This window comes from Aplysia californica, unplaced genomic scaffold, assembly GCF_000002075.1.
Source record: "Aplysia californica isolate F4 #8 unplaced genomic scaffold, AplCal3.0 scaffold00613, whole genome shotgun sequence".
NCBI classification, from domain to species: domain Eukaryota; kingdom Metazoa; phylum Mollusca; class Gastropoda; order Aplysiida; family Aplysiidae; genus Aplysia; species Aplysia californica.
In genome coordinates, this window is record NW_004797883.1 from 395,273 (window position 1) to 407,329 (window position 12,057).

At 39.8% G+C, this 12,057-nt stretch overlaps 1 protein-coding gene across 1 annotated transcript; it reads left to right on the forward strand.

Moving 5' to 3' along the window:
* Positions 1-2,149: 2,149 nt before the first annotated feature.
* LOC101854603 (pyruvate dehydrogenase [acetyl-transferring]-phosphatase 1, mitochondrial) lies at positions 2,150-9,027 on the forward strand. Its single transcript, XM_005107577.3, has 3 exons — positions 2,150-2,917; positions 4,876-5,202; positions 7,232-9,027. Exons 1-3 carry the CDS (start codon positions 2,609-2,611, stop codon positions 8,144-8,146), a joined length of 1,551 nt encoding a protein of 516 aa, XP_005107634.1. The 5' UTR covers positions 2,150-2,608; the 3' UTR covers positions 8,147-9,027.
* Positions 9,028-12,057: the final 3,030 nt, after the last annotated feature.

Consider the following 12,057-nt stretch of genomic DNA (forward strand, 5'->3'; position numbering starts at 1 on the left):
CACACACACACACACACACACACATAATATTGATTGTATCCCTCGCGGCAGTTGCGCTTAACCGCTGTTTGTTTCGGACGCTGTTTTTCTTGAGAGACATTTTCTGCAGGATTGAGGTTAAGGCTTTTTTAATGGTACTATGGCACAGTCTATGCTCTGTAGCTCGGAGCACCATCGTGCATTGACATTTTGCACCCTTGAATGCGCATATATATTTTCGATTTGTTCTGAAACAGTTCTAAGGGCCTGGCCATTCAAAGTCATTCAAAGCCTACCCAGGCTTTAAAAAAATATAATCCAGACACACAGAGAGTGAGAGAGAGAGAGAGAGAGAGAGAGAGAGAGAGAGAGAGAGAGAGAGAGAGAGAGAGAGAGAGAGAGAGAGATGATATGAAGATGATGATGCTTTGTTGCCTATAACTATAGGCATAAATTATATTAATAGGCTATGGGCTAATGGCTTAGATCTGTAGATCTATACAATCATTTCATGTTCACGAGTGCTAAAAGCACACCAATAGATCTAACAACGTTATACATGTAATATATTCTCTTTCAAATAGGGCTAATAGTGTTAACGGACACGATGCCATGGAACAAGACTGAACTTACGATATCTACAACAATTCAAAGCCATGGGCCTCTTTTATAAGCTGGCATGATGGGATGGGGGAGGGGTATTGGCAGGCATACAGGTCTCGAATAAAAGCTTTAAAAGAGCTATCGTACCTAAAACTAAAAGCTCTAAGATCAGAGAAGTACACACGGTGGTGTAATTCTTATCGGAAAATTATTTTTTAAAGAAAAAAAACATCTAACAATTACGAACAAATTCTAATCATTCTAATGGCTCATCAACATCACACGATCAGACACACGACAGTTGACTGATAGACACACGCACACCGCACTCCGCACAGCAGCATTAGGCTACTGTGGGGCTGTGTGGCTGTGGCAATGATAGTACATTATCTTTGGCTGTGGGGGAAAAAAAACAAAACAAACAAACAAAAAAAGTATGCCGGTTGGTCGTTTAAGAACGACGGTTTTTTTGTATACAAACTCTTGGTTTAATGTCAATGGCCTTCATGCTATTCTTCAAAGATTTTGTTTCTGTTAACCGGCTTTTACTCATCAATTCAGCTTTAAAAATTATGTTCTAGTTCAATGGGAACTTAATATCGTCTTATTGGCATAAACACAGACTAAAATCCGACAATTTACGCTCAAGTTTATCTAAGGCAATGATAGTACATAACAAGATGGTTCACTCAGCCAAAAAAGTGTCCGCAGGAAGTATGCTCTTTGCTTCAGATGGCGCTGCGGTCTGTTTTGAAGCTCTCTTTCGTTTTTCCAGAAGAAGAATAGGAATAGCACCTCCTTGCGTGCGCAGATCGACTGCTGTTCATCAGCAGTTCGGGTACGTTCAGTGCGTAGTTTTAGGTGTTTTTTTAAATTTTAATGACCTCTCGCCTTTCATTCTAAAGTCAAATTAAACGAAGAAAACCATCACCCTTTCCTCCGGAAAAGGTTTTTTGTCAGCGTAACCATTTTAAAAAAGCGTTCTTCCGAAATTTATCCCAAAACATGCTAGTTTCACTTTGATTTTTAAAAACTCAAGTAGGGTAACTCTGTTCGCAAAGTGCGCTTTTGTGAAGAGGGCGCCACCAAATTTTGAGGACACTTTTTTAATTGGCTCAAAGAGAGAAGTGGCCCATCTTGTTATGTACTATCATTGTCTAAGGTCAACCCAACGATACTCTAGGATTTGCCCTCCTTTTGCGATATCTCGATACTCAAGAACGATCTTAGTATAGACTACCTCATGATGTTACCACAACAATTCGTCAGTGTCCGCGACGCCGCGACTGTTTCGCGTTTCAGTGTGTGTGTGTGTGTGTGTGTGTGTGTGTGTGTTTGTGTGTGTGTGTGTGTGTGTGTGTGTGTTTGTGTGTGTGTGTGTGTGTGTGTGTGTGTGTGTGTGTGTGTATCAATAGTCCTAAGTAAATCTCAGACGCTTTATTATCATTTTTATCATTTGTTGGCTTCGTTTGATTCTGTATCTTTGGCTTTGGTTGTTTTTTTCCTTATTCTCTCGGCCTACCTAAACCCAGTTTTGGTCCTCGATCTTTAACTTATATATACCTAATCTATCAATATATTTATTTCTCTTAAGGAATAAATAATAAGTTGTACACAGAAGCCTTTGATACAGAAACCTATGGAATAAATAAAGTATCGCCAAAGCGTGAAAAAAAAATTGAAATCGTAGTCGGAATTTTTTCCAGATCGGATGAGTTAATACTTGCCTAAAATAAACTACGAGAATATATAATATTTACGAATACAGTCTTACACGGTCGATTATTGTGTGTAAGTAATGTCCGTGTTCAGCTTGACTATGTGATTGTCCAGTGATAGCCTTGAGCGATGTAGAATCTTGATCTAGAACTAGTGATAGTGAGTGCAACTGCTGTGGTTCTGAGGCTGAAGATTTGTCATTTGTTTTGTTAAAGTTAAAATAGGCTAATCATCGCATAGAAAGGAAAGATGTAGTTCAAATACTCTCATACTCGACCTCCTGGCACATTTCTTTCTGTGTGTAATAATGATGCTTAATTCTGCAAAGCGAGCCATCAGTTCTTCCTCTGTCAAACACCTGCGCCGATCAAATTTGTTGAGACAAGATTCACGGGAGAATGATCTGCCTGTGGGTCTTCAGTCAATCCCAGGGCATGGGAGGTGCCACTCATTCATGCAATTGTTTCATAAACTTAGACTGGCACAAGGACCCGACCCTGTGGAGTCACCACGACTGACACCACAGATGGTCACTTCAATTCTTCGAATGAATGAACAGAGTTCACAGGGAACAACTCGCGGCATTGTGAGGGAAATTCAGTGCAATCAATTGCAGGTGAGGAAATTTATGTTTTGGTCATTCTGTTTATGATGGCTGTTACTGTTATTTTGGAGGTGGGCTGTGTAAACCTGCTTGTCAGGTCGGGGACCTAGCTGGTTCAAGAGGGATTACAACGTTCCAGGTGTATAAAGACTTAATTAAGATTTCACCCACACAGGAACCAACTATTTTCTGCTTCAACAAATACAACCCACCTTTATCATCTTTCACTTTATGAGTGTTCAAGTTAATAATCTCCCTCCTAATTTCTATGACCAGCCTTGATTTGATCCTCATACTCTTATTTATGCCATGATCTCTTGTCAGTGACCAGGTCTTCAAGGACATGTTGATTTGGGCAGCACAAGCAGAAGAGAAGAGAAAATCTTACAATGCTGAGACAGATGGAAAGAAATGAAAAAAGAAGAAAATTAGGAAATTGAAAGGATGAGTGACAAAAGTCAAAGGCCACCTCTATTCTCACCTGTGAGAATAGCGCAGTTGTAGGCCTCTCACCCTGGGTGAGAAGACAAATCTTCTGATCTTCTGGCTATTCTCACCAGGTGTGTGCTTTCAATGCATCAGCTCAGGCCGATCACTCTGGGTTAGAGGACGAGCTCTTTATAAATTTTGGCTATTCTCGCCGATTGAGTCTTTACACAAGCAATTTCGTGCACAGAAATTCAAATTTTGATATACTAGGCAGGCAATATGCATGCAACTGAGCAATTGTGTGTACAGTCAAACCTGTGTAAAACGGGCCACCCATTGTCAAGGGGAAAAGTGGCCGTATATATATATATATTTAAAACACCTAGATGGCCGTCTTAGGCAGAACTGGTCAAAATGAGTAAAGCAAATTTTATCTCTTCCATGGTCCAAACCGGGTTTGTTCTCAGACCTTAGACTGCCCTAGTAGAAGGGCTTTAAATCAAAAGGATTTTAAAAAACTATTTTCTTTTGAAAAAGGGGGTTGGGTGGTGTACAAGGAGTTTTTTTGGTGTTATTTTGACAGGGGGGGGGTTTTGGTGGGGGGTTGTAAGCTTTATTTTTGTTGATTTTGTGCAGAGGTAAAATAAACTAAATATAAGTAAGACGATGAAGACCGAGTACCATGGTAAAACGAACACACAAATCGCCACCACCAGGAAAACAAGGGATACTTCTGTTGCAAGTTCATGCCAACGTCCATTGTTACTTTGTTACCGATTAGGTAAGCGAAATACACGACCAGTTACCTCACTCACGATTTGTGCATGAGTTGTGGGTGGGGCTTTATTAAATAAAAGTTATGAAGGATCATTCATGCTTCCCCCACCATCTGTTGAAAATGTATTGTTAGAAAAGCCTGCACATTGGTCAACTTGGGTAAACATTCACTGGAGGGACTAGCAATTAATAACAAAGGTGAAAGTATTATGACGGCCCGTCCACAGCGTGAGGGGCCGATTCAAAATTTATGACAAAGCATCGGGCCTGGCCGCCTTAGGCAGGTAAATCGGACAGTTTGTTGAAAAAAAAAGTAATAAAAGAAGATTGAAAAATAGACTGAGAGGAGTGCAAATGAAATTGGAGAAAATGCAGGAGGGTTGAGAGGGGGGGGGGGTTATTTTTAATGAAAGGGGAGTGGGATGGCGGATTTCCTCTCTCTTGTTTGATTTTATCAGACCTACCCAGAAGGAAAACTAGGTGGACATAATATTTCATTGTTCTCTGTTTCCAATGCACGTAAAGGCTTTATATACAGTATTTATAACAGGGATTGTCGAACACAGAGGCTGGGAATCACGCATCCGTCGAACTGTGCCTGTGGTCCGTTATTGTTTTTTTTTCCCTTCTGTTTGTCTACATATTACTGTTTACCAACATCTATATTCACTTTAAAAATATGCTAAATAATGCATGCTTGTTTTCTGCTGGTTTGACTTTGTCTTCTACATATTTACATCTCTCTCGTATTTGTGTCTATCTAGGCAAACAAACCCATTGAAGATCGGCATGTGGAGGCGAAGTTGGCAGGCACTGACAAGTATTTGTTTGGTGTGTTTGATGGACATGCTGGCTGTGCATGTGCCCAGGCCCTCAAGGACAGACTGTTTCAGTATATTGCGGTGTCAATGTCTGACCCATCTCGTCTAAACCAGCTGTATCAGGAAGAGATGGGTGCCACAGCCCAGCTGTTGGAGTACCTGCCTACAGCTAGCGTGGATCCTGTCAGCCCAGACCTGGCCACCATCCACTGGCAGAGTTTGCACAACTTCATCAATGATTGCCTGGACATGTACAGTCTGGATAGCACGGTCAGGGCTCTTGATTAATTTGATTTTACTGGCTAATTGTAGGCTCCTTTGCCTTTATTAACTGTAGTAAGAGTGAGCTGCTGAATTAAGGGATAAATGGTCTTCCTTTTACAACTCTATATTTCTGTTTATGTGATTTGATGTACAAAGCAATCGAATTTAAACTGGCATTCAGTTTAAATGTAAAGCTTCTTTATGAGCAATAATCTTGGTATAGTTTCCATTTTGGGGGGGGGGGGGGGGGTGAGAGGGGGGATGTGTTTTTGTTTTCTTTGAAACGACTGTACTTTATCCTAGATCGTACTCACTAAAGTAAGTAATGACTTTCCTAAGCTTTTTGGTGCTGATCCTGTCTGCGATGTGATTGTATGTCACTAACCTGGCTTGTTTTGGTATCTGTTTTATCTGTTGCTTTCAGAGATGACTGTATTCAGTTGTACAGTGGACCTCGGGTACAGTGAGCTCTAATTCAATGAAACCCCAGCTTCAAAAAGAAACAAAAATCCCTGTTCTTTTTTTTTTTTTTTTTAACTTTATAAGAACGCCTTACATCAAACGAGGTTAGAAAATTCCAGCCTCAGCCGGTATCGAATTTGGATCAAATGAGGTCTGAAGACGCCAACCCTGGCCGTAACCAGATAATAACTTAATCAAAGTCTCCCAGTGGAGCCAAGTATTTCATTGAGCAAAGACAGGTCCGCATAACTAGCCATTTGGCATTCATTTTACTCCTCATCAATAGAGTGGGCATACTTGGGGTAGTCTAGCTAGTCATGCAGTGTGGGTTTGTTTTCTGACACATGATATACTGAAAAGATGACCTACACAAGGCAGACCTACACAAGGCACACCCACTCCGTCCCTTCCACTGGTGTACAGTGTTCCAATGGATGGTGGGAAATCAACGATACACATTGTTTTTTAACATAACTGTAAACATATGATTCGATAGACCCTAGGCAACACTAGGGAAATAAGTACTGCAATGTTGTGTTAACGAGAGTAGTGGTTTGTCTCTCAGTCTTACACAGCCCCTATGTATGGTACTCATCTCAATATCTGACAACCTCGATGTCATCCACAAAACGGAAATGTTTGTCATTTGAAACCAAACTAGAGATTTTATTGAAGTTGTATGGTACATTGCCACAGAAGTACATATATACGGCAGCTGTATCATTCATTACGTGTTGTATTTTTTTGGAATGTGGTACATGATGTACTTTCAGTCATGCGTTAACTTTAAAAAACCCTCTACACTGTCATGTTCTCAGATAGTCATTACGTGCATTTTAAAATAATCTATAGTGTTTTTTAAGATTGTAAAAATTCAATTGAATAGAGCATAAACAGGGGCTCTCGTGGCCTAGAGGTTAAGGTGTTGGCCTCTCATTCAAAGGTCCAGGGTTCGAATCTGGGTAGCGACCGAAAAATTTTCTTCTCTAAAATTGTCTCCTTTCACCTCCTTTCCTGCTCTCTAGCAATGTTCTGTTGTCTGCTTTCAATTCCACTTTCTGCCCCCACCCCCTCACCTCCTTTGCCCCCTCCTCTGGGCTCCTGACTCTTTCTGCAGCCTTTCTACTGCTGCTCCTTGGCTCCTCCTTACTGCTGTCTTTCTGCCACACCCCTGATCTTCTGGTAGGAAAGATCTACACCTAGCCTTCTCGGACAAGGGCGAAAAATCTCGGAGGGCCCGTGTGCAAGTTGCGCACGCTAAAGATCCCTTGGTGGTCTAAAATCGATAAGAATAGGCTTCGGCCGCTACCCGGGCAAAATTCAAAATTTCCTACCAACTGAAAATATTAGGTGTGTCCCACACGCTCATATGACCTATGCAGTTGCGAGCGCCGTAAAACACTGTACAAAAACAAAAACAAAAGAGCATAAACTCATAATATGGGGAGGCTCTTCCATAAGTTTGACAGAAAATCCTTTTTAATTCTGTGAGGGGAGGGGGGTCATATGACATAGTGCATCTCATCCTTTTCTGCTTTGTCTAGAATGTGTATTTTTTATCTTCTCCGTATAGGTGGAAGAGAGCCTGGTAAATGCATTTCTTCGTCTTGACCAAGACATTTCACTTGAGGCAAGTTTTCACCCAGGTGATATGGGACTGTCTGCAGATCTGGTCAACATTGCGTTCTCAGGAGCTGTTGGTTGTGTGGCTTACATTGATGGGCTTGACCTGTATGTTGCTAATGTGGGAGACAGCCAGGCTGTTATTGGAAGTCATTCAACAGAATCAGAGACGTGGCATGCCACCCCAGTCAGCCTCAAACATGACGCTGAGAACACGGGCGAGGTGAAGCGACTGTTTGCAAAACATCCAAATGAATCCCACAATATCCTCAAAGGAGGTAGACTTTTTGGCGAGCTGATGCCGCTTAGAGCTTTTGGCGATGTTCGCTACAAGTGGGGCAAGAAAGATCTCATTCATCTGAAGAATCTGGCGGGGCAGAGTTCTGGACCGTTCTTGCCCAGTTATAAAAACATTACTATCCCTAACAACTACAGAACTCCTCCGTACCTTGATGCAGAACCAGAGGTGATCCACTACCGTCTGTCTCCGAAAGACCGATTCCTCATCTTGGCGTCGGACGGTCTGTGGGACTCTGACGGCCTGTCCGTGGAGAAAGTAGTTTCTCTTGTTGGCCACCACACAGAGGGTCAGCAGGTGCTAACACATTTCAGGCCCGCAGAGGCTACACCACTGGGTGCCATTAACGAATCGCTGCGCAAACGTAAGCAGAATCTGGCAAAGCGTGCTCTGGACGATAATGTAGCTACTCACTTGATGCGACATGCATTGGGTCTGGAGCACGGACAGTTGTCTGCTCAGCTTACGTTGCCACAGAAACTTGTGCGCTACTATCGTGATGACATTACCATCACTGTGGTGTATTTCGACTCTGACTACATCATGGACTATACACGACAGCATTGAGGTCTTTGTTGATATCTGTGAATACCTGTTAACCTAGCAAGTTTTCTATTTATTTTTATGGCTCTGGCCTTAGAGTTTTTCAGTACCAGCTGAGTGAGGAGCTGAAATCATCAATGGTCACTTTCGATCTAAAAAAATATAGAATAACAAAAGTCCCGGTACAAAAACTGCAATATTCCTTACCATTATTATCAGGATTTAAGTTTGATGTCAGTTGTGTTCTTACTTTTAAAATCCAGACTTACACTGTCACCGCTCTTGGTTACTTTTGCTAGGCAAGGCAGCTGATCTCTGGCTGTCACTTTTTGTTGGTCTTTTTTTTCTGTTTCTTTCCTCAGGCATTATGGTGTCAACCTCTTTCTTTGGCTTTCTTTTTATCTATCTGCACATCTTCTCTGCTGTATTGTTCCGAGTCTTCTTGTGATAGATTGATTTTGTACCAATGTGTGTAGGCCCCCTACTCATTTCGTTGTTCCTATGTTGGAAAAGCCTGCTGGCCTTTGGTGAAGGTTGTGATATCGTGAGCGAGTTATTATCTCAAGGAAAAACGTCTTGCACATTGTGTGACATGTTTCACTGTAAATGTTGCAAAAGGCTCCTGCTGCTAATTTTCTCCTGTTACCTTTGTTGTTTACATTCAGTGCTTTGTAGGTATTAATTTTAATTTATCTGTGCTTTTGATATATATTTAAAATAGTAAGATTCTTCAATGACAAAAGGCTCATATTTATAAGCTTTTATTCCACTTTATAAAGTGTGAATGTGAAACAGAATGTTAAGTTCATAAAGCATCATATTTGAGAGAACGTTCTTCTCCAGGTGTACCTCAAAGTTGATGAAGCTTCCCAACAGGCAACCGGTTAGAGTAATAATAAAGAAAAGATATGTGAGGCCACGTGGTGAAATCAGGTGCTCGTCAAAATATAGAAATCGGAGAAACAGGCATTTTTCCTCCTGTTTGGAAATTTTAATTGATTTTTTTGTTTTTGGCTCATCCTCTTTTGTGTGTCCTTACATAAAAACACATTTCCATGTTACTTTTACTGAAAAACTTTGATTAAAGACACTCTGTTTTCAAGGACTCTTTAGCAATTGGGATTATAAAACTTTGGCAGCGATTTTCCCACTAATTTCACCACTGAAACCTGGCGACCTCACTTCCTTCCATTGCAGATATCTTGAGTTCTATTCAAGATACACGGATATAATATATTTCATTGAAAGAAAGGCTAGTAAATCAACTTGCAGATGATACCAATAACTCCACATTCCCAAAAATTGACGAGCACCTGATTCCACTGCGCCGTGACACATATATATATGAATATATTTTGTATATTTGTATGTTTTCCCAAGGACGCAATGCCCGATTGAGCTCTGTGAAATTAGATAGGAATACGCACATCGACATTTTGTTCTTGTGGAGGATTAGTGACAAAGTTTGTCAGTGTTCCTTGTTTGCAGTGCTTTTGAACATTCAAACTATATGCAGATTTATTCTCTTTGTTTTTTTGGTGAATAATGCAGCAGCCCCACTTCATTGATTCCATTCATTAATTAGAAGCAGCTCTTGGTGATCCTGTTATTATGCATGTTTTGAGTAACTCTGTGTAGAAAATGTTTGGCTTTGTTGTTCACTGACCACTGGTCACTTGTCTCAGGTTTCTCTCTATAATAATAAATAGTTTGGAGACTGTCTTCTGCTTGTTTATTTTTGGCAATATTTTGTACTAAAAGGTGGAACGTGGTTTGAGTCGTAAAGACAAATTCATATATATCAAATTATTCAGATTTATTTGAGTTTAACTGTCTCAATCCAGAATTTTAGACTAAATCTTTTGTGTATAAGAAAACCTCTTTGGACTTGAGATTTACTGTATGTCACGCCTATAGGATGCAAAATTTTGCCTAAACATCAGGGCTTCTAAATCACCTTGCATCTTATCCTTGAGATAAGAAATTAGACACAAAAAATCCCTGTGTTAAATATTTTGTTTATTTATGCCCTACATCTGAGACTGTTGGTGAATTGCAGGTTTTGTTTTTTAAAATTTGATTTGGTTTGTTTTGAAGTGTGTTTTTCAATTAAAGATGATGGTGCTTGCCATGAAGAAGTTGGTGCATTTTACTCGATGAACATGATTTGTACCAAAATTTTGGCTCTCAAGTCTATGCACCGTACATGTTTTAGCATTCTCGGGGAAAGGAGTCGGATTGTTTTTTGTTTTTTTTGGATAATTAATTGATCTTGGTTCAATAGGGGTTTTTAATTCACACAAACAACCCCCCCCCCCCCCCCCAAAAAAATTTTTTTTTTTTTTTTAAATAAAAAAATCAACAACAAAAAACTACAAAAATACAAAAAAACAACATAAGTCGTTTCTGCACCTTGGATGTCATTTCGTTCAGAATATATCTTAAATTGAGTCCTTATTTTCGGATGAGTGGAATTAACTTCTGAGTACCGGAATTTGATCAAAAGCTTGCATGGAGACTGTACTTAATGGCTTCCATAGTAAAGGGTAATTAACCTTGTGGGCTGGAGTCAGAATTTCTCTTTTTAAAACCAGTATTTATGAATGTTGTAGAGATACTGGTGATACTTCAAATCCTGGTATTGCTGTGAATGGACCTTGCAATACAGCTTGGGTTAAAGTTAAAGATTTTGAGTTTGTCCTATATCAAGTCAAGTGAAGGGAAGCAAAGTTTTGTATATTGAGATACAATTGACTTATATCTGATATCGAATTCACTACAGAACACTCCTGCAGCTGCATTATGAACCAAGAAATGAACAGATGGGTTCTTCAAGTCGCCAGTAACGTTTCTTTTTTTTTTTAAATTTGAATAGATAATTTGCTGCCCTTCCCTCAAAATGATGGATTTTAAAAGTTTGTGTGAGAGCAGTAATTCCCAGAGAACGTCTATGTGCAGCTCCTGCACAATGTATTTATTGGTTTATCTTTGTTAGCTGGGTTGTTGCCACAATGACTCGTTTTGCTTGCTCAATCTTGGCTGATCAAATCAAATAGCTCAAAACTTTTTTAACGGTTTCTTGCCAGGGAACTGGTTGTTTTTATGCTCACAGTCTCAGTGAACGAATAGCTTGCATTTTGTTGGTATCAAAAGCACACCAGTGTACATTCAGGTTGCACTGTTGCCCATTAAAACTATTTTTAGTGATGTTTTCGTCTTTCAATGGCTACTGAATGATATTTATGGAATATTGAGTATGACATACCAGAAGAAAAAAAATTGTTCCAATTTGTTCCTGCTTCATATATTTTATTATTCTGGATTAGCTGATATAAAGCAGTCATTTACATTTTCAGTGCCTCAATTCTCAGCTGATTGTGTTTTCTATATTTGTCTTTGTTTCAATTTGAAAGTGAGGATGCCATTTCATTATATTTGAATTATTAAGCTGGGTCTCTCTTTAGCACTGGTCTGAATTTCAAATTCAATTATTCGGCGAGTGGTTGACAAAAAGTTGTTGGGTTTTTTTTTTTCGTGAATCGGAGTCAATTCAGGTTAGTCATTGGGATAAGGGAATATTCTGGCATATTTGCTTTCTTCCGTTGCACTTCAGGCAATAACATCAAAATTTATAAGGCACATCTTTTACTGAGCGTGCATAGATCTATAAAACTGTCGGTATCAGTATAACTATTATGACCCCTCTTTTTGAATAGTTTAGATGAGAGGAAAAACTGGTTGCATATAATTCAAGAGCACTGGTACTGTAAATAGCGTGAGCAGCAGAATTTATCATACACATTTGGGACTTTTTTTTGTCTTGAGTTTTAACGCTAATTCTAATTGTAAAAGTAAAAGGTTTAACATCAATACGTCTCTACACTCCACACCTTGTGATCTGTGTCGCACTAGGCTACAATGGCTGTTTGGTTGCC